Source organism: Colias croceus, chromosome 26 (assembly GCF_905220415.1).
Source record: "Colias croceus chromosome 26, ilColCroc2.1".
In the NCBI taxonomy this organism is placed as follows: Eukaryota; Metazoa; Arthropoda; class Insecta; order Lepidoptera; family Pieridae; genus Colias; species Colias croceus.
This window is the reverse complement of record NC_059562.1, coordinates 5939404-5961168: the sequence shown is the minus strand read 5'-3', so window position 1 is coordinate 5961168 and position 21765 is coordinate 5939404. Positions and strand designations below refer to the sequence as shown.

Genomic DNA, 21765 nt, shown 5'->3' with positions numbered 1-21765 from the left:
AATAAAGTGAATATAGGAATAATTTGCCAACGACAATAAATACCATGACAATTTCTATCCAGTGAATATAAGACGCTCTAAACTTTAAACGATCTGTTTATTATTTCTTATTATGTTATATGTTTACTATTTCTTTCAATATAAGTAACATGCGTTTTAAATGTCTCGTGAAAGTCGCCAGTAGGCTTTACTCAATTGCCAGTGGCGTATACCGCGTTGCCAGTAACATATACCATATTGCCAGTAACATATACCATATTGCCAGTGGTGTATACCATATTGCCAATGGCGTATACCATGTTGCCAGTAGCATATAGCATGCCATACCTCTTGCATAACAAGGTCCTGGCTGCGGCGGATGTGCTGTGGGCCAGCTCGCACAATAGTGCGCAGGAAGCGCAGGTACGCAGGATGTCGACGGCTGCTCTCAATACAGTGTACAAAATGCGCAACAACTTTGTCGTTGTTCTCATGTGCGCACAGGGACGCGTTCTCTTCGAATATTGCGCAGACTGTTTGCGCTTCGCGGATCTGTGGGGGAAATAGATACAGTAAATGGCAATACATAAATATTAAATAGATTTAATTGGCAATAGAGAACAGTTTAACGCTTAAATTTGTTTTGTTATAAGACTTTTACATTGACCGTGGTTTTAATATTTATTAGATACGGTTTTCAGTTAGTCCGTGTTTTGTAATAACTAATAAGACAGTCTGAATCTTTTTTTTTAATGTGTACTATATTTTCGACGCGGATAATTTCTAGAATCTATCTGAACTAGCATTTACGTGAAGTTGGCAACTGTGTTTAAAGTTTGAGTTGAATTTAATAAATTGTATTAACTTTGTACCGTTTGACTGACAGGTTGGCTTGGTTGGTAGTGACCCTGCCTTCCAAGCCAGGAGTCGTGGGTTCGATTCCCACCCGGGGGAAATGTTTGTGTAATGAACATAGATGTTTGCTCTGTGTCTGTGTGTTAATTATCTATATAAGTATTTATTTACAATTATATATGTATGTTTATCAGCCATCTGGTTTCTATAAGACAAGCGAAAGCTTAGTATGGGATCAGATCGTGCCGTGTGTGAAAATTGTCCTGAAATATTTATTTATTAGAAATCGTTGTATAAACAAACGAAGTATTCGGCAATACAAATCGATAAATATAGTGCACTTAATAAGGCAGGGGTACCTACAACTTAAAACTAATGAAATCCAATTTCCAAATGTTTTACAACTTGAAATAACAGTCACTTACTCCAGGATTCAGGAACAGGTCCAGGTGTTTGTGCAATATTGCCTGGTTCTGCTGGTTGCCGTGGCAGAAGTGCTGGAGGAACTCATGCGCGAGGTCCAGCAGTTCGTCCATCGCTGTGTCGTTCTCGTCGTGTGGCACCTGTAATATGATTTGGGTAAGTTTTATAGAAATAGCTGCTTGTTTAGGTTGTAAAAAATTTTTATTTCGTTTTTGGATTGTTTTTTTGGCTTTTTGCTGTTTTAATATTGTTTTTATACATCTGTTAATAATATCTGGTAAATATTTATCACGAGATTATTTCTTTTGTGCGACATACTGTTATTATGTAGCTATATTTTTGCTTTTTTTTCCACCGTGTAATATTGCCACGTCTATTTAGCTTTTTCTTATGTCACAAAATGCATATTTGCAAATGAATTATTGCTATTATTTGTTGCTCAACTACTTTTTCAGGTCTTTTTTATCAGATATTTTTTACAAGCGATATTTTCTTATTTTTTGCAAAAAATAGAATATTTGCAGATGAATTTTATCAACCATTATTTCTCCCTTGTTTTTTGCATATTTTTCGATATAAGTTATATATTTTCAATACCTGCAGCAAGTCCAACACAGTGTGGTGCACGCCGATATTCCTCAGTAATCGCTGCTCGTGTCTCCGCGGTCTTCCTGCGCCTGCGTCGCCGTTGTTACCACGAGTGCAGTATTTAATCATTCGTTCTAGGATCTGGGAATGATTAATTAAATGTCATATATAAAAATCTATGCAAATACGTTCGTTTAAGTTTCAAGGTATTTTTGGAACGATTTGACACGGCTTCTAACTGGGAAAGGTTAATGGTAGAAAATTTTTTATTATTGACATTTATAGAGAAAAACAAACACATGTATACATTAACATAAAATAAAGTCTATTCCACTCAAGATAAATGTAGGTTTCTTTTAGGAAAGAAGCTTTGAGTTTATATATTGTTGCATAAATACTTTAAAATTTGAGAATATGTCAATAATAATTAACATAATTAAAGATTAACATAAAACTAACCTCCTTAATCTTCTTATATTCATTCATATGGTCATGCTTGTTCATTCTAGAAGTATCGAGCACATTGTCGAGCGACGCGTTTCTTTCGAGCACCGCGCCGCCGGGACCTACTGTGCCTTTTATTTCTGTAAAAAAATTCGTTTAAGTTTAGGTAATAATTGGCCAATAATATTTAAAGTCTTTAAAATACTCCAATAAGACGTGTGTGGACAAAAAAGGTCTATAAGAAATTAGTTTCTTTGATGTATTATTTATTGGAAGTTACAGTAATATTGCTACTTTTAAGTTTCACAGTTAAAAAAGGGCTGGTCACATCCCTTCTATTCGCAGAGGAATATTTTCGGGAGATCTATATAAACCTTTCAATACTCCCAAAGCTAATAAACAAATTATTATAAATAATATCAACATGATATTACCAGTATGATCGTCCAAAGCGCCCGCCCTTCCCTTGTTAAACACCCACAGCTCAGATTTCTCCACACTTTGCCGCAGAACATCTAAATCTGCCTTTATTTGCTTGTAAGATTCCACGTCCGCGTCTGATACTAGCAGTTGTACCTGTCAGTGAATAATAAACTAGTACCATTTACAAAATTTTATTTTAAAAATTTATTTTATTTATCAATTTAATGCCCGTTTTCACCAACAACCCGTAAAATTTAAGTGTCACCTAAGTCAATTTAGGGGATACCTAACGTAAAATTTGCTTTCACCGACAGATAAGTGTCACCTAAGTCGTTAGGTTCGGTAGTCCCTTAAACTATGGACCCCTATCTTAGGAGACTATTTAGGGGTTATTGGTGAAATCGGGCATAAGACAAATAGGAATAGAGAAATGCGGGTAAAACCCCGGAGCACAGTTATTTATTTATATAGTAATTCGAAAATACATATATAAATATTTTAATTCGAGTTGATAAGCATTGTAAAGTGTAATTTAAATCAAAAGAAAATTCAAATTATATTTATTTGCAATAATATAGTTCCAAATTACAGATGTTTTGGTTACAATATTAAGTGGACTAGCTGTTGCCCGCGACTTCGTCCGCGATTAGGTCGTTTTTCGTCATTCGTCGTTTAAAAAAAATAAGTGTAACTTTATTTTAAAATGTTAATTATTGTCTCTTATAAAATTTAACTACATTAAAATTGAACACTGATAAGAAAATCTTAAAATCTGAAGAAAACATGAATGAATATGATTTAAATTCTACATTACTTAGTATCAAATAATAATCTAAATTAAATGTAGATTAACAGTTTGAGCACACCATTATAGAATATGTACCCAAATATTAAATTACGTTAGTTTACATAGTAACTTTACTAAAAACACGATGACTATCTTTCGCGCTCGGTACCACAAACTAAGCATGTTTGTGATACGTGGCCCGCGTCACTTGACCCCCCGCGAGTTCCCCTTCGTTGCTATGCGAAACTACATTCGTCGCCCTACTGTAGGAAAAATTGTAATACTGTGGCCTGGGCGTTATAACACGTCCAGGGAGTTCCTGAGAGCCGATATCACCATCTTGAGGAAAAGCTTCTAATGTCGATTTAAAACTGCATACATACGAATTAACCTGTTCTAAAATTGTGAAATGAGTTCAGTTTTAAATTTGAGAAATATTGATTTCTTGTATTCCACTATTCGTTGTAGTCGAATACAAAATATATTTAAACAAACTTAGGTTGGCCTTCAGGCAAAAGGGATCCTATCAAATGGTAAACTTGACCTTGTATCTTAAAAGTAAGCACGAACGGATCTTCTGATAATTATTGAGCACCAAAGGATCATTTGAAACGCACTACTATAAGAGCGAATATTGTCTAATAACAGTTTACATTGCACCACAGAATACATATTAGTATCTAAACGAATTGCACAGTATGTTCCTCTAAAAGTAGTGATTTCAAAGGTTCCGGTGTATCTTCAAACGAAAGCAGACTCGCCTTACATACTACGTTAATATCGCCTATACAGAAGATGATTTGTAATCAATTGTGAGGTTATAAGCAAACCCACTTTTATATTTGCCAGACCACACCACCGAATTCGTAGATTGTTTACCTCAAGACATGAACTATGACGAAATCTGTCTGCAGTAAGACGGGCCTCTCGCTATTCGTACGTTTCCAGAGACCGAATTGTTTCAATTCTTAATCTTTCATTAAACAAACTTATTAATCGTTCTTGTCTCATATAATTGTAATATTCGCGTCCCTACTCTAGTCATTGCTTATGCTCATGTTCATCTTATTATGATGCATCCTATCATTTGTCAAACGGTCTTCATATTGAGTAAAGTTTCAGATTCTCGAGATAAAATATGACTGTCGTGATCAGTAGTGAGACGTAATTCCGTCTCAGTGAGGGTTTCGGTCTCACGGGATAGTACAATATGCCGTTTGCGATCAGCTGTGAGACGTCATACCCTCTCAGTGAAGGTTTCGGTCTCACGGGATAGTAGGGGAGACCGGGTTTGGTTGTCTCACGGGTTGGATGTCACAGCGGTCTTAATACAAAACTGAACTATCGAATAAGTCTGGTGACCAGCGTGGCAAGAGTGATACAGTGACAACCCTGTCCCCACTTCGCGTCAGACCGCCCCGATCTGCCGTGAGGGCCTCACACGTGTTTATTGTTTTCGCACAGATTTTTTATGATATGAGGACTGAATATGCTCCTCATAACATCACTTTTTGTGAACGAAACGACAGCGCGGTTTAATTCAATGCCAACACCATCAGAAAAAAGGATTATTTTTAATTGTGGAAAAATATATTATGATTTACACTATTAACACTCTTTTACATAATTTATTTTATCTACTTAAATAATGAAAATGATATATTTATAAAATATAAAACATATTATGTGAAATGATTAAAAATAAATAAATGAAGCAACTACGATTCAAAGAAACATCTTTTTCAGTGTGAAAATGCTCTTAGCAATCCTGGATGATGAACTGTATATCACGTAGGTACTCTGATCCCAGTACGGTCGGTACGTCGATAGCCATAACGATAAATATTATAATCAGATAACCGCAAAGTCAAAATAAAAACATTACTTGTAAAGTTGTGAGTGCAAAATTTACGTTTCATTTGGCAATAACATTTTTTTCGGTACTATAAAACGTAGTAGTTTGATATGTGGTTGGCTGCCCCTCCTCTCCTTCCTGAAAAATATCCTCCAAAATTTCCCGAGATACTTCCAATGATTGAACCATTGGACGTTGGACATTAACTTCAGTCAAAAATTGACGAAGCGGATGATTACTAATTTCCACTTAATCCTCGCTGCTACTGTCTTTATCATCAAATCATCAATTTTCAAGTGGTGTAGTAAAAATATCAGCAGAAATCGCCGTCCAAAGGCGATATAATTTTATGAGCATTAGATCTGTAAATAAAAAAATCAAAAGTTAACTGTAAATCTATAAAAAAAGCTACTTACAAATAAAATTTTATCAAAAACTTCTGTTCCCAATGCACCTCAAAATAATAAAAGAATCATTCATTTCATTTCATTTCAATAAATACCTATAAGTAACAACTTACCTTTTGTGGGAACGCATGATGGTGAAAATTCACAAAACATGAAGATTGCATTTGATATTTTTGGTTTTATGGCATTCAATTGCTTTATAAATATCACTACATAGTATAAAAAAGTCGCTTTCTGTGTCCCTATGTCCCTTTGTATGCTTAAATCTTTAAAGTAAGCTAGTAAATTTATAAAACACGAAGATTTTTAAAATTGTAACTAATGAACACAATCATTAGATTAACTGTAGATAATGGTGTCTATTTTTACTTAAAATAATAAACTTAAAATAATAATCTACCTAATCACTTTAAAAAAAATGTAGTTTATTATTTACACGAAATATATCTTATAGGGAACGGAAGATATGAGTTAAAGGGTTAAATAAATAAATAACATAATTATATTTAAATTATTAATTTTTAACATTGTGTTCAGTAGTGTTAACATGTAAATTGATTTGATTTTTACGAAATCTCATAGATGGCGCTGTTACAAAATTAACATTATACAACTTACATTCTTTAAACTATGTTTCTCTTCCCAAGTTACTTAAATGGCATAATTTTTATAGTGTCAATCTGGATATTGTCAAACAACATTTATATATTATGCGTCATTTGATTATTATTAATTTCCAATAGTTAACGTGTAAATTGATTTGATTTTTACGAAATCTCATAGATGGCGCTGTTTCAAATTTGTCTTTTATACTATATACTAATAAATTCATTAAACTGATTCTCTGCCCAAATTACGTTACTGACACAGTTTTTATTGTGTAAAGCTAGATAATAGCATGGCTTACCCGAAACCAACATTTAAACATGAGTCTTTAGATTGTACGCTGTCGTAATACACGAAATACGTAAGAAAAAAAAAGGTTCACAGCTCCTCCCCCAGAGGTGATAGCATGATAATATGTTTAAAAAAGCCTCACCCGACCTGTTAGTAATATCCATGCAAAATTTGAAGTAAATCTATGCAGTACTTTTCGAGATTAGCTCGGACAAACATACAGACAAACAGACAAACAGACAAACCGACAAACAGACAAACAGACAAAAATTCTAAAAACTATGTTTTTGGCTTCTATATCGATTATAGATCATGGATCAAGTATTCTTTTGAAAAAATATTCAATGTACAGTTTTGACTTTCCTACGATTTTATTATATGTATAGATAATACATTCTATTGGATGTGCAAATATTAAAACAGAAAACAAATTAATCTAATTAATTAAATGTACATACATAAGAAGAAGAGACTTTGCTACAATATCGTACACAATTAAACCTTGAAAAATGATCTTACCTGTTTAAAAGCCGCCAAAACTTCTTGCCTCTGACTAAAATGCCTGAACAGTAGGGCAAGTGCCCCCGACACAAGCGCTGCGGAGGCACCTTGCGAACACAATTGTAGCAGAACTCGAAGGACCATCCGACCACCACACTCGTCTAAGTCTAGCCCATCCCTAGAATTGAATATAGTTATAGTATTTGTGCTTTTAGTGGTCGAGTATGTAGCAAGGATTAATATAGAGCGAAAAAAACACGGGAGCAGATGGTTTTTGTGAATGGGGAATATGAATTGAATAAAGGTATACAAAGCTGGTCAGATAGTTTTTTGATTAAACAATAATACAAATCAGGAAACCAACGCAAAAAGCTCTCTCTTGCAATAGATGGGAGAAAAATCTACTGTAAACGTAAATCATGCAGAAACAATCAACAAATAACACGTTATTATTAGAACATGCAAAACACAATAATTTTAAAAATCATAACAATCATATAAAATATTACATGAGCAGCAATATTATATTATGTAAAACACCTACAAATATTATCACTGTGCATGCACACACCTCGAAATGTATAAATCATAAAAAGAGTAGTCAAAAACACTTTTTCCTCATGTTCAGTAACCAAGTATATAACTGATAATTTAACTCAATTTTAATCGGTACATTGTCATAAAAAACACTAAACTCGTTCATAACGATTCATCATTTCGGATATTTAGGTCAAAAGCATGCAAAGGAAGAGAAAATTCAAACTTACACACACTACGGTAAGATGGTAACAGACAAATTGATTAGTCACACACACACATTTTTTAACATTCTATTTTAACATTTATTTCGAGCAACAGAGAAGAATGCAATGTTAGTCAAAATATAGATGGTATGAAAATTTAATCATTTTTTTATAGAAAATTCGACCCAGTACGACACTGTATTTCGTAATATTTCCCAAATAGAAATATGATACATAATTCTTCTATGTGTATTATGGAGTAATTTAACTTGGAAATTTACGTGAATTCAGGTAGGTAGTTTATTATATTGCTCTTATGTCTACTATTATCCAATGAAATCCTACTATTTTAGAACAAAACCTACATTTTAAAGAAATTAAATTTAATGTTAGATTGATTCCAAGTAGGATTTCATTGGAAAAGTAAGATGAAGTTAGCGGTTTCTTAGTGAAGAAGTTTATCTTCTTTATTTATAAGACATAAGATTATTTTACACAGAAAACATTTCAAATTACGAAAAATACCACACTTTAAAAACACATTGTTACACCATACAAAGACCTTTTAACACATAATTATTATAAAGGCTATTTTAAAATAATCTTACATCGAACCTAAACTAAATCATGCTACTTAGCATGCAGTATATATTATCTTACTAACAAATCTACATTTTTTGGAAGACAGTTGTCAGGCACAGTCTGAATTGCTCTGAAATAATTTATTAATTTTATTAAATAACTTTGAATATAGAAATGTTATAAATTATGAGAAGAAAAATATTATAACTAGATTAAAAATAGATTTGATAAGTTCAAGAGTAATTATAAACTTCTAAAAAAGTAACTAATATGCTAAATGTATTGTTACGAATAAAAACTACGTTATCTAGAGAAATATCTATTTGAAGGCATTAGAAAAATTCGATAAATGTATAAAAAGTAAATAATTTACTCTCTAAATTAATTTTGCGAAATGAATTATGATTATGATTTCCCCGAATTAAAATTTACCCATCACCATGATGTAAGTCATGCGTTAGTCACTTATTAATTATACATATAAATATTGTTGTCTTAATAAACAACGAAATTAATTCAGTTTAACATAAAATAAAGAAAAAAACGAAAAATGAGGCAAAGTTTCAGTCCCAGAACAAGTTTCATATAAATTTAGTTCATTTTAATAAATAAATGAAATAAATGGATTTTCAATTGAAATTTAACAACTGCATTGTCTTTAAAAATATTATTATAATATCTCAATTAAAAAAAAAATACTCTCATTATATAAAAACAAGATATTGTAATACTAACTTTCCAAAAATAACTCAAAAAACTATTTTACCGGCAACTAAATATGCCCTCAGCCTGTAGCCCTATCGCCTCCACATCAGCTCGACCAAGGGAGTCTCCACTTTTGTCAACCGCTTGTTCGAATTCCTTCTTGAAGATGGAAAGCAGACAGCTGATACGGTAGTCCAGTCGGACGTCCAGGATAAACTAAAGTTATTAAAAAAAAGTTCAAAAAATAGGGTAGTTTGAAATCGCTTTTATATTCATGTACCTATCGTATGTTATGTAAATAAAAACACGAATAGGGTAGTGTCAAATCACCTTTACAAGTGCTAAAATATAGTTTTCATTAAACAATTTAATTTATATGCGAGCTTAAATATGTTAAATCATGATTAAATAAAAAAATAGATGATTAAACGTACAATGCATTAATTCGTGATATTTAATTTGATAATTATTCTGTTTTAAGGAGAAATATTTGTCTTTAGACCTTAGTATAAGATATTTATCATATCTTTAGTAAATACTCTTTCACGGAATTATTTGTTTTATATATAAATAATTTCTCCACGCAGATTCGCCATTCAAAATATGTATGGTTTCCGTTCCCGTGGGATGTTCGGGATAAAAACTATCCTATGTATTCAAGTTACCATCTATGTGTGAGCCAAATTTTATGAAAATCGGTCCTGCAGTTTTGCGTGACTAAACAAACATAAATTTTTGCATTTACTACATTAGTAGGATAATTGCAAAATCGCACAAACCTGTAGGATCTCAATAATCTTCAGTTTAGTTTCCATAACGAGCGGGTGTTTTCTGGCCAGCGCAAGCGCAGACGGACTGCGCTGTTGGGCCCCGCCTCCTACCACCTGCTGCTTACGAATTCAATTATTTTATTAACCGTTTTCAAAAAAGGTTATCGGTATTCGGCCGTTATTTTTTTACAATTAATAAGAAAGTAGGTAGTTTTTTTGATAAAAATCAGCAAAGTTGACATATTCTTTGGATCCCTAGCACAATACAAACATAAAGTTATTCATTGCTTAATCAATAATAATTGTAAAAATAATTATTAACATTAAAATTAACAAAAATAAAATATTGTTATTGTAATTAAATAATTTGTTAATGTACTTAAATAATTCTATATAATTTCGAGAACTATTGTGAATGCTGTGTACACCTGTTATTGATAAATGCATAATATTAATGAATTTATAATGTTTATTGTATGAATGTGATATGTATTTATTGTTGGTGTGCCAAATAAATATAAATAAATAAATAAATAAAGTTGCTAATGTTTAAAAAATAATCTTGAAATTAAATCAATCAATTCTGAACTGATAAGAAATCGTATAAAATTAAAATTATTTACAACTGGCAACTTTATACGGGATAAAAAAAATGCCATTGGTAAATATGTAGCTTTCTAATTGTAGTATTGAGTTTTTTTGAGTACCTAATCATAACTATTATATTTGCATTTTTTCCATTTATTGTATTACTTTAAATGCTATATACTTACATTATGCGCAGTGCCAAGTGTTATCGAAGTCATCACAGCTCCCATGTCTCCTATTGTTCGAAGTACACCGCCTTCCGCTATGAAACAAAACACAAAATGCAATTTATATATTTTTTGTTATAAAATGTGCCAATCATGTTTCGGCTATAAAATAGATGTCAAAAACATTTATTGGATTGTAAATGAGAAATTTAATAATAACTCACGTTTTTTAATCTCTCCTTCCTGGGCTGCTTGTAAATAGCAACAAAATGAAAAACATAATTTAAATTACAAATCCAGATAAATCTAGAAGGTTATAACTTTAACCTATTATAAGAAATAAATCTCTGGAATTCGTGTACCGTCACAATTCCTATCAACTATTATTATTACTACAAAAACAACATAATATCTTACATTCTACGTCCCCAGCCAAGGCGTTGGTCTCATTGAGAAGGTCCATAGCGGTCACACAGTCTAATATACTGAGTAGCGTCTTTGTTAGCCGGAGGAGATCACTGAAGCTGTAAAAGGTTGATTTGTTTAGTGTTTTTGATGGGAAAATATTAAAAAATGTGAATATTTAGGGTATTTATTTATTTATCGAAATAAATTTTTATGATATTTTTATAGTTCGTTTTATTTTACATTAAAGTAAGATTATTCCCTAATTCTGACTTCATAAAATTACTGCTAATGTTGTAAAATATTGATTTTAGGTTATATTTTTTAACCAAAATATAAAGTTTTTATCGATATTTCAAACTGCTACGCAATCTGCTAGTAACTATAATAAATATTTGCAAAAAACATGGTAACGACATATTTTGTAAAAAATGTATACTCCACACTATAAAATAAAAATTATAAGTAAAAATGTACACAATACACACATACCTATAAAACCCGAAGTAAATCAATTCTCTAGCCAATTTCACGACCTCGAATGTCAGTTTGTTCTGGTCGTGGTCACTAAAGTACCAAGTCCTAGTGACCACATTGCAAAGGTAGTTTTCCACGAAGCGGATGGTGGAAGCGAACTGCTGTTTCACTTTCTCTCTAGTGGCGTCTGGCCCGCCGCGTACGCATTGGTAACTGTGTAGGAAATAATATGTTTTTTAGAAATATTTCGTTTAAGTTTGTTTTGTAAACTGTTGGATGCTTTGAAATGAATTTTCTGAAGTTTGTATTGTGTATTTGATAAAGTTTTATGATAGAGACAATTATTACACGTATATGTTCGCCATGTCAACTGGCATGCAATCATTTTCAAATATTATTTGTACGGGCAAGCCGTACATCTTGAGGCAGCGCTTTACACGATCCTATTTCATTACTGTAAAAACAACATCTATAAAAGTCAGTTTGTATTCGCTGCTTGTGTAAGGCGCGGATGTATGCGCTATATGATTATAAATTATGTATCAGTATAAATCAAATCATAATTAGAATAAACTCGAGATTATAAAGAAACTTTTAATCCTAAGGATTATGGTACTCTATTATAATAAAGTCCTATCTAGAAAATAATTATGTCTTATTCCATTCTTGCATTATTTGTAAGTAATTAAAATTAAAATCTAGTGCCACTTGACTGGCGTCACCGGCTCCTGGGGGTCGCGGTCGACATTGTGCAGCATCAGGGAACAGCTGGTAGCAAGTACTGACTCGTGAATGAATGAATAAATACTTTATTTACACCAGAAACAAAATAATAACAAAAAACACAGACAATAGAAAAACGTACAAAAAGGCGGCCTTATCGCCAATACAGCGATCTCTTCCAGGCAACCTTAGGTCAAGGATTATGAGAAGTACTGACTCGTGTATGTGTATCCGGTCGCACACCTCGCTCCAGAGGCGCGCGTACTTGACTGGCGTCACCGGCTCCTGCGGGTCGCGGTCGACGTGCAGGTGCAGCATCAGCCGGCAGAACGAGGCTCGCACTTCGTGGGGAAGGGCACCGTTTGACATGCACCTGTTGAATATTCATGGATAAAAATTATGTGGGTATCTTTCATACATATTTGTGGGAAATAGCTGAATTACACTGCAGATTTAAACAATGAGAAATATGTTAAAAGTGGGTATGAACTAAGTTTAAAAACTAAACGCGTTAACAGTGTTAGCATTCATATGCCACGCACCAGTTTCGAGCGCGCTAATCCTCGCGTTACATCCCTATAATATGGAGCATGGAGCGCCTATTTCAAACAATCCAAAGTTTTAAATACTTAATTTTTACGAATGGGAGTGTTTAATGTAATTTTTTCGAAACTTTCCGTTTTATTTTCAAAAAGTTAAGCTATCGCATAGCTTCTATCGCGGGCCTAAAGCGCGGGGACCGAATCGAGAAATTCCGTAACGAAAAAACCTCACGCTCCCCACCAGAGGCGGCTCGTGACAAAATTGTATGGGTGTTCACTTGAAATAAAACAACGAATATACAATAGCGTTAGCAGGATAATTTATTACAAAAAAAAATGAGCACCACATTATAAATCCATACGTAATATGTATTATAAATGCGAAAGTAACACTGTCTGTCTATCTGTTACTCAATGACGCCTAAACTACTGAACTAATTTGCATGAAATGGAGATATTTTGATACCCGAGAAAGGACATAGGCTACCTTTTATTGCGAAATATGTACCACGGGCGAAGCCGGGGCGGACCTCTAGTAATATTATAAATGCGAAAGTGTGTTTATTCGTTTTAATGTGACATGGCCATGGGTAACTTTTGACAGCGGTGAAACGACTCATACTAATGCGAATTTAACATCAGGGGAATCCGCGGGCAAAGAATATAAAACAACATAAGAATATTGTTTTAAATAAAAATGATGACGATGATATTATTCATAAAATAAATAATAATTCTATAATTCCAGGGCCCTGGTGAAAGCGCCCAACGACCGGGCGAGTTTATACGTTCGCTAGCTATGCAGATACCTAGCCATTCTGCGCACGCGCGGCCTGTGGATAGAGAGCATAGCGTATGGGATGTGGGTGGGTATAGGTGGGTGGTTTACTTTAATCAGTCGTAAAAATTTCCAATTTTAGGAAGATTAGAAAAATGATTTTAACAATAGTTAGGGAAATTTCGATTGACAGAAAAATTACGATAAGTCAGGAAAAATTTCTATAAGTCAGGAAAATTTCCATAAGTCGGGAAAATTTCGATAAGCTGGAAAATTTCCATAAGAAAGGAAAATTTCTATACGCCAGGAAAATTACTATAAACAAGGAAAATTTCTATACGTCAGGAAAATTTTTATAAGTCAGGAAAATTTCTATACGTCAGGAAAATTTCTATAAGGCAGGAAAATTTCTACACGTCGGGAAAATTTCTATAAGCCAGCAAAATTTCCATACGTGAGGAAAATTTCTATAAGCTGGAAAATTTCTATAAACAAGGAAAATGTCTATTTGTATAAGTCAGGAAAAATATACGCCAGGAAAATTTCTATACGCGAGGAAAATTTCTCTTTGCCGCAAAAATTTCTATAAGTCAGGAAAAATCCATGAGTCGGGAAAATTTCGATAAGACAGGAGAATTTTTATACGTCAGGAAAATTTCTATAAGTCAGGAAAATTTCTATACGTCAGGAAAATTTCTATAAGCCAGCAAAATTTCCATACGTGAGGAAAATTTCTATAAGCTGGAAAATTTCTATAAACAAGGAAAATTTCTATACGTGAGGAAAATTTCTATAAGCCAGGAAAATTTGTATAAGTCAGGAAAAATATACGTCAGGAAAATTTCAATACGTCGGGAAAATTTCTATAAGCCAGGAAAATTTGTATAAGTCAGGAAAAATATACGCCAGGCATATTTCTATACGCGAGGAAAATTTCTCTTTGCCGCAAAAATTTCTATAAGTCAGGAAAAATCCATAAGTCGGGAAAATTTCGATAAGACAGGAGAATTTTTATACGTCAGGAAAATTTCTGTAAGTCAGGAAAATTTCTATACGTCAGGAAAATTTCTATAAGGCAGGAAAATTTCTACACGTCGGGAAAATTTCTATAAGCCAGCAAAATTTCCATACGTGAGGAAAATTTCTATAAGCTGGAAAATTTCTATAAACAAGGAAAATTTCTATACGTGAGGAAAATTTCTATAAGCCAGGAAAATTTGTATAAGTCAGGAAAAATATACGTCAGGAAAATTTCTATACGTCGGGAAAATTTCTATAAACTGGAAAATTTCTATGAGGTGTGGCTTGAAGGCATAGCATGCAATAGCTTTACCGCGGCAGTCCCCGAGTGACACACGTCGTTTTTTATTATTATTGTCATTTTACTCATTAGGTAAAGGGCTTTCAATATCAGTTTAAAGTTTCTTGATATCTATACTAGTTACGAAATAATCACCTGTGCACACGTTACTTTTAACTTAAAAAAAACGTACTAGAATACAAAACTTTGTTGAAACATTTTGTCTTTATAAGTAAACTTTATAGTATTGCAATTAGTTGATAGTCTCTTTATTTCTTTAAAATTACAAACATTATTAATACTCACTTCAATATAAGATCTATGTGCAGCTGTTGAGATAAACTATTCAGCGCTAAGTACTGTCTATTTAGACACATGTTTGAAAACAGGTCAAGCTGGTGTCGGTAGTAATCCAAGATGGCCGCCGCTTCACTTCGCGGGTCCGCTTTCGCTTTTGTCGCTAAGGCGGATAAATATTCTGATGACTGGAAATAAATGGACATATTAGGACGATAAATTATACAATAAATATATATTTGTATTATTTAAAAGGACTTTTTTAATACGAACCTGTTTATTATTCCAAAATAAAATAACGTCTTCTTCCATCGATACTTTGTCGCCTTCCGTCGATTTATCCTCATATTTTAAATGAACTAATCTACAAAAAAAAAAAACATATTGCACAATATATTCATTATTCATGGTATTTTCATAGATTTTGTTACTTTAAAAAAAGTGAATTAAGCCTGAATCTTTGCGCATTAAAACTCAATATTACCCCAACCGTATTAGATAAGTGATAAGTACGATTGTTGAGGAAGAGGATAAAGTCAATTAAATAGATAGTTTTTCGGTGCACTGTTATTCTAGCAGACAAAATTTATACGAAAAGAACAGTTAGCTTATTTCTATCGATTTACCTATATTATTATTATATATACTAACCTAACCTAACCTAACCATATATTATCACCATTTACTGATGACATGATCTCCGGAACTGCTACACAAATTTTGAAAAATCTGAATAAACTCGACACCTATTTAACTTTATTCTATCAAAATCAGTACATAAACCTTTCCAAATTAGAAATTACCACACCAAAATAGCCCTACAGCAGCAGAACTAGGAATAAAAACTTAAAAAACCTGTCCCTAACTTTTCTCTTCTTAATCTTGACACCTATATTAAACTTTAACTTAATTCTAAATCAGCACATACTATTAGAATTCCATAAACACCGACACCAAGAGCAGCAGACCTAGAAATAAAAAATAAACCTCGGTTTAAACCTGGTCTCGATGAGGATATCAGCATTATTGGCGCAAAGCACGCTCTTGCAGATTAGTTCTTGAGTTACTGCGATGGCCTTCTTGTTGGATATACAGAGGTCACTCAGGTAGTCAAGGAAACGGGACTGCCAGGTCTTCATGTTCTTACGGACCAGACCTGGAAGAAATTAACTTTATGTAAAACCTTTGATTATTAAAAACAACTTAAACGTATCGGTAGACCCAATAAACGATACACTAAAACCTTCCTTGAGAATCACTCTATTACAAAAAACCGCATCATAATCCGTTGCGTAGTTTTAAAGATATAAGCATACAAAGGGATATAGGGACAGTATACTTAGACATTTTATTTTATACTATGTAGTGATAGTGATTAATGAATGTTTAAATATCTATATCGAATCGAGTCTTTTTACACACACACCTATAAAAAGGAGCTATCTACTAAAAACTATCTTCAAATGTATGTCAAAAAAAAAAGTTCTACAGTAATAAAATATTGAACACAAACTATTAGTCATTGGTAAATTCATGTAACCTACCTAAAGTTATAACTGTCTGTCCAAAAAAAAACCTTTAGACAGGGTTTAACTTTAAGCGCGGGTTCTTTTTAACCGCGGTTTAAAATTACACTGTGTTTAAATTGTTTTGTGGTAAGAACACAAGTATTTTTATTTGACAATTTAATATTGTTTTATGATACTAAATGCCTGTTAATTAAGTTTTGGTAAACCAATTTATACGAACAAATTGCTTCAACGCGTTGTTAACCTTTTTCATCACTACATAGTATAAAACAAAGTCGCTTTCTCTGTCCCTATGTCCCTTTGTATGCTTAAATCTTTAAAAGTACGCAACGGATTTTGATGCGGTTTTTTAATAGATAGAGTGATTCAAGAGGAAGGTTTTACATAATTTATTAGGTTTTAGACATAGGGGGCCAAGCTGCGGGCGGTAAGCTAGTTAGAGCCATAAAACAAATTTCGCTATGTGGACATTTTTTCTCTCAGTTAAAGTATTTTATTTTTGCCCAACATTTTTACAAAAAGTATCAAAACAACAAATTTTAACGGCTTAACTCTTAAGCTAGCTGGTCAATATACACCAAAATATATACTATCTTATCCGGAAGTATTAAAGTCGGATTTGCAAAACAACAAAACTATATCCTAATTGGATTGTTATTGATCATAGAATGGAAAACTATTTAATTGTCTATTTCGTTATAAAAATAAATAAGCTGTAAATCTTGAAAATCGGCTTGATAATAGTATCAAAGTTTAATTAATTTATTGTTTTATAACACCTATATCTTATAGATACATTTTAGTGAGATATCATATCTTTTAAAATATCGTAAATGGTGATGTATAAACCATATATGATGACGTTTTGAATTTTATCTTATACTAGTGGTCCGCCCCGGCTTCGCCCGTGGTACATATTTCGCAATAAAAGGTAACCTATGTCCTTTCTCGGGTATCAAAATATCTCCATACCAAATTTCATGCAAATTGGTTCAGTAGGTAGTTTAGGCGTGATTGAGTAACAGACAGACAGACAGAGTTACTTTCGCATTTATAATATTAGTATGGATTACATTAGCACACTCCTCCACTTTATGATAAAATAGTTTTATAGTGTATAAAAATCGGAAGTGGTTAAAAATACCAATAAAAGTTCTTTTAGCTTGAAAATACGTTTCATATTTAAAATAATCTGCACAAAACCAGCGATTTTAACAAATTTAATTCCTTATTTACTAGTTTAACAACTTCTACAGGTCACCATCTTCTACAGGCGAAATATTTTTTACTTTACTGTACCATAGATTAAATGTTTACCCCTAAATTTCAATAACTATCATATCACCTTAATCCTAAAAAAATGCTTCTTAGTAAGATTTGCACGCAAGATAAATCTGATACGACACAATTATCTTATAAAATCTGAGATCGTTCAAGAGCAGGAGCAAATAAGAGACTTAGGTATCATTTTCGATAATAAATTAACTTTCGTACCACATATACACCATATAGTTACACGTGCGGCCAAAATGTTAGGCTTTTTGATTCGCAACATGAAAGGTCTACGAAAAGCGACATCAAAAATATCTTTATTTAACAGCCTTGTCCGTAGCATATTGGAGTATGGCTCTGTGGTCTGGAGACCACACTATGCGTGTCATTCCTTACGTGTGGAAAGGATCCAAAGAAGATTTCTATTGCACCTGGTCTTTACAAGTGGTAAATCAAAGAAACAGCTACCGTCTTATAAAAAACAACTTTCTTTTTTTTAAATGACTTCCTTGGATAATCGTAGAATTATGCTAGACGTCCTTTTTGTGTCAAAATTATTTAATAACAAAATCGATTGTCCTCAAATACTTCGAAGACTCAAAATAAGAGTGCCTTCTAGGTACCCACGTAAGGTTTTGCTACCACTTTGTCCTCCTCTTCGCAGAACTGTCTCGTGCCGTAATTCTTCAGTTCCAAGATTTTGCAATACTATTAATAAACACTGTGAGCTTTTCGACATTTTTTCGGACTCCCCCAGCAAACTCCGCAAAATTTTTCAAGATTTTTCTTTTAATGGATAATATTAACTGTATATTTTTTTTTCCTGTTCTTGTTAATTTTCTTTTTATATGTACTTAAAAATAATTAACTCGTTTAACGTTTTGCATGCTGTGTTTGCCAGTAAGTGTTTGTTACATTAACCATGTTTGTTTATTTTGTGTATGTAAACTTTTGTTGTAAAAATGTAAACAAACGTTGGTAAACCAATAAATAAATAAATAAATAAATAGAGTTAACTATACCAATAGACGATACATTTTGTTTTTACTTAGCTTATTTCTTACACATATAGGATTTACATTTAGCAATCATAAACTTATTCAAGCAATACATACCAACAAAGGTCTCAATCTCAGCAGCTGTAATGTGTTTTTCCAATAATTTCCTATTATTATGCAATAACGCCGTGATTGTGTCTTCTGCGAGGATGTCGTATCCTATTTGCTTTTGCATAAAACCGAAGTGTTTTGCTATGTATTCCTGGAAATAATAAAAAAAATGCTTTTTCTATGCCTTTGGTAGAAATAACGATAATTGGTTATTGATAGGAACCTCTTTTGATGTTCAATTGAATAAATGATTTTCATAGACATTTTCGATTCTACGTTTAAATCAATAACTATGACGTCACAATATAGCTTCGTGTCAATGTTATTCTTAGTTGGTCCCGCTACTGGTCTTGTTGGTTATTTAAAATACACAGGAATAGAAAATCAAATAAGTATATCCAGATATTTTCATAAACTTTTCAAAATAATGCAAGTATTCATTTTTGGAATTTCAACTTTATTACATTAGCTATAAGGTGGATAATTATTAGAGTATTATTTTGCAGTAAAATTTATACCTGATTCTTTCTATAATCCTGTTGGCTAAGACGCAATATCCTGTAGCATAGTCTGAATATGAATTTGTATGGTGCGTATCTTGGATCGTACAATTCTTCTATTTTTAGGAACGGTTCGCCTTCTGATGATTCTTCGAATGGGCCCTGTACAAATTTAAGTTTCTTTAGAAACAGAAATAAAGTAAAAAAACTTTATATATAATTTATCAGTAAAAACATAGCATTTGTTTATTCCGAATTTATAATTTTGGTAAATTATATTGTCCTAGGTTTTACGCAGTTTCTCATGCATTTTACATAACAGCACTATGTATTTCTTCAATTACCCCTCTAAAAACCAAAATCCCTGTATAATGTGTAATTTTCATAAATAAAATTTTACAGTACCACAAAAACCGACAAACGTATGTTTTAAACAGGTATAATCTGAGTATCAAAGTAAAAACAAAAACGAACCTGTAATATTTTAAACAGCTGTCTTAATATATACTGTTCTCGTAGTAGTTTCTGTCTGTCGCGATTAGGGTTTTCTACGACGAGGTCCAGGGCTTTAGACTTGTTGGGCTCGTTCTCATAGCCCGCTATGAAATACACTATGTCTTGGAGGAGGCAGGTTAAGGCTCTGAAATAAAGGTTTTAATGTAATGAGAGTACAGAAAAACATAATAATATTGTGTATGTAGCGACGACAAGCCAATTTATGAGTTATCGAATTTCAAGTGTAGCCCAAAGAAAGTTCACACGGTAACTTGTATATAAACAGTTCGTGCGCTATGCACGGACAGTCACGGGCTTGTCGGGACGCGGGTGGGTCGCATTAGGTCGAATATTAATTACATACGGATAAATATATGTAGTTAACGAAATATAACCTTTGCGTAGTTATTCATCTTTTATTACACCCGCACATAACAAGCCCCTACATTGGTGACCCCAACATGTATATTTAACTTGATTTAAAACAAATTTAAATGCTAATAGCAGAATAGCAATGTTAATTAATGGACAGTGTAGTTCTTCAGTTTAAAGTTTTTAACTTATTCAATTTTTTTTTAAATATAATTTGCCACCTTTTCATACAAAAAATGTCAAACGTATCAACCAGTAAAAGTAAGCAATTAATTAAAATTTAACACACTAAGAAACAATTTTGATGCAAGATGCCAATTAAATGTATGTACCCTAGCATCATACTTATTAAACTCAAGCTTTACAGACCTTTAAAACACGAACTGTCTTACCGCAAAAATTTTAGACACGGTTTAACTTTAAGCGCGGCTTCTCTTTAATTTGTCGTATTTCACTTAGACAAATATTAAAGTGACAAATCCCTGGTTTAAAGTTAAATTGTGTTTAAATTTTGTGGTAAGATCACAAAATTCTATAAAAAAATATGTGTGTCACTCGGGGACTGCCGCGGTAAAGCTATTGAATGCTATGCCTTCAAGCCACACCTCCGCCCGTCGGAGTGGGGAGCGTGAGGTTTTTTCGTTACGGAATTTCTCGATTCGGTCCCCGCGCTCAAGGCCCACGATAGAAGCTATGCAATAGCTTAAAAAAACATACAAACTCACTTCATCTCATTATGCTCTATATTCCCTTGGTGTAACTTTCCAGAAAGTGCACACAGCACTTTACACGCATCATTCGCGAAATCCAAATCGCGCACTTCACTTGGTGACACGGAAATTAGTGCAAATGCTTCTTTATCCTCTTTTATTACTGAACATCCCACCTGTGGAATAGGAAAATTATATTTAAAATTACTGAGGCATGGACATACAAATTAAATAATTAGTGTGGATACATTTTTTGCTCTAGTATCAATGTAGTATAGACTTACTTTAATTTTAGTTTGATAAAGACTAATGATTTAGCATATTTTAGCTTTCCACCTGCGGCTTCGCCCGTGTTTTCAAAGAAAAACCCGCATAGTTCCCGTTCTCGTGGGATTTCCGGGATAAAACCTAGCCTATACTACTCGTGAATAATGTAGCTTTCGAATGGTGAAAGAATTTTTAAAATCGGTACAGTAGTTTATGAGCCTATTCATTACAATCAAACAAACAAACAAAGTTTTCCTCTTTATAATATTAGTGTA

The 21765-nt window shown here is 32.8% G+C and overlaps 1 protein-coding gene across 1 annotated transcript in view; it reads right to left on the bottom strand.

The window, feature by feature from the left end:
* Window positions 1-21765, bottom strand: part of LOC123703602 (inositol 1,4,5-trisphosphate receptor) — an 84150-nt gene that overhangs the window by 26547 nt on the left and 35838 nt on the right. Inside the window, exons 12-30 of the mRNA XM_045651688.1 lie at window positions 21239-21399; window positions 20121-20286; window positions 19665-19808; window positions 19153-19297; window positions 16224-16392; window positions 15510-15600; window positions 15246-15424; window positions 12537-12692; window positions 11612-11809; window positions 11132-11238; window positions 10733-10809; window positions 9969-10076; window positions 9251-9405; window positions 7178-7337; window positions 2724-2865; window positions 2305-2429; window positions 1855-1986; window positions 1260-1397; window positions 328-531 (exon numbers count right to left, since the gene is read on the bottom strand). Of these exons, the coding sequence (XP_045507644.1) occupies window positions 328-531; window positions 1260-1397; window positions 1855-1986; window positions 2305-2429; window positions 2724-2865; window positions 7178-7337; window positions 9251-9405; window positions 9969-10076; window positions 10733-10809; window positions 11132-11238; window positions 11612-11809; window positions 12537-12692; window positions 15246-15424; window positions 15510-15600; window positions 16224-16392; window positions 19153-19297; window positions 19665-19808; window positions 20121-20286; window positions 21239-21399 (2757 nt within the window). The remainder of the gene's footprint in view (window positions 1-327; window positions 532-1259; window positions 1398-1854; window positions 1987-2304; window positions 2430-2723; window positions 2866-7177; window positions 7338-9250; window positions 9406-9968; window positions 10077-10732; window positions 10810-11131; window positions 11239-11611; window positions 11810-12536; window positions 12693-15245; window positions 15425-15509; window positions 15601-16223; window positions 16393-19152; window positions 19298-19664; window positions 19809-20120; window positions 20287-21238; window positions 21400-21765) is intronic.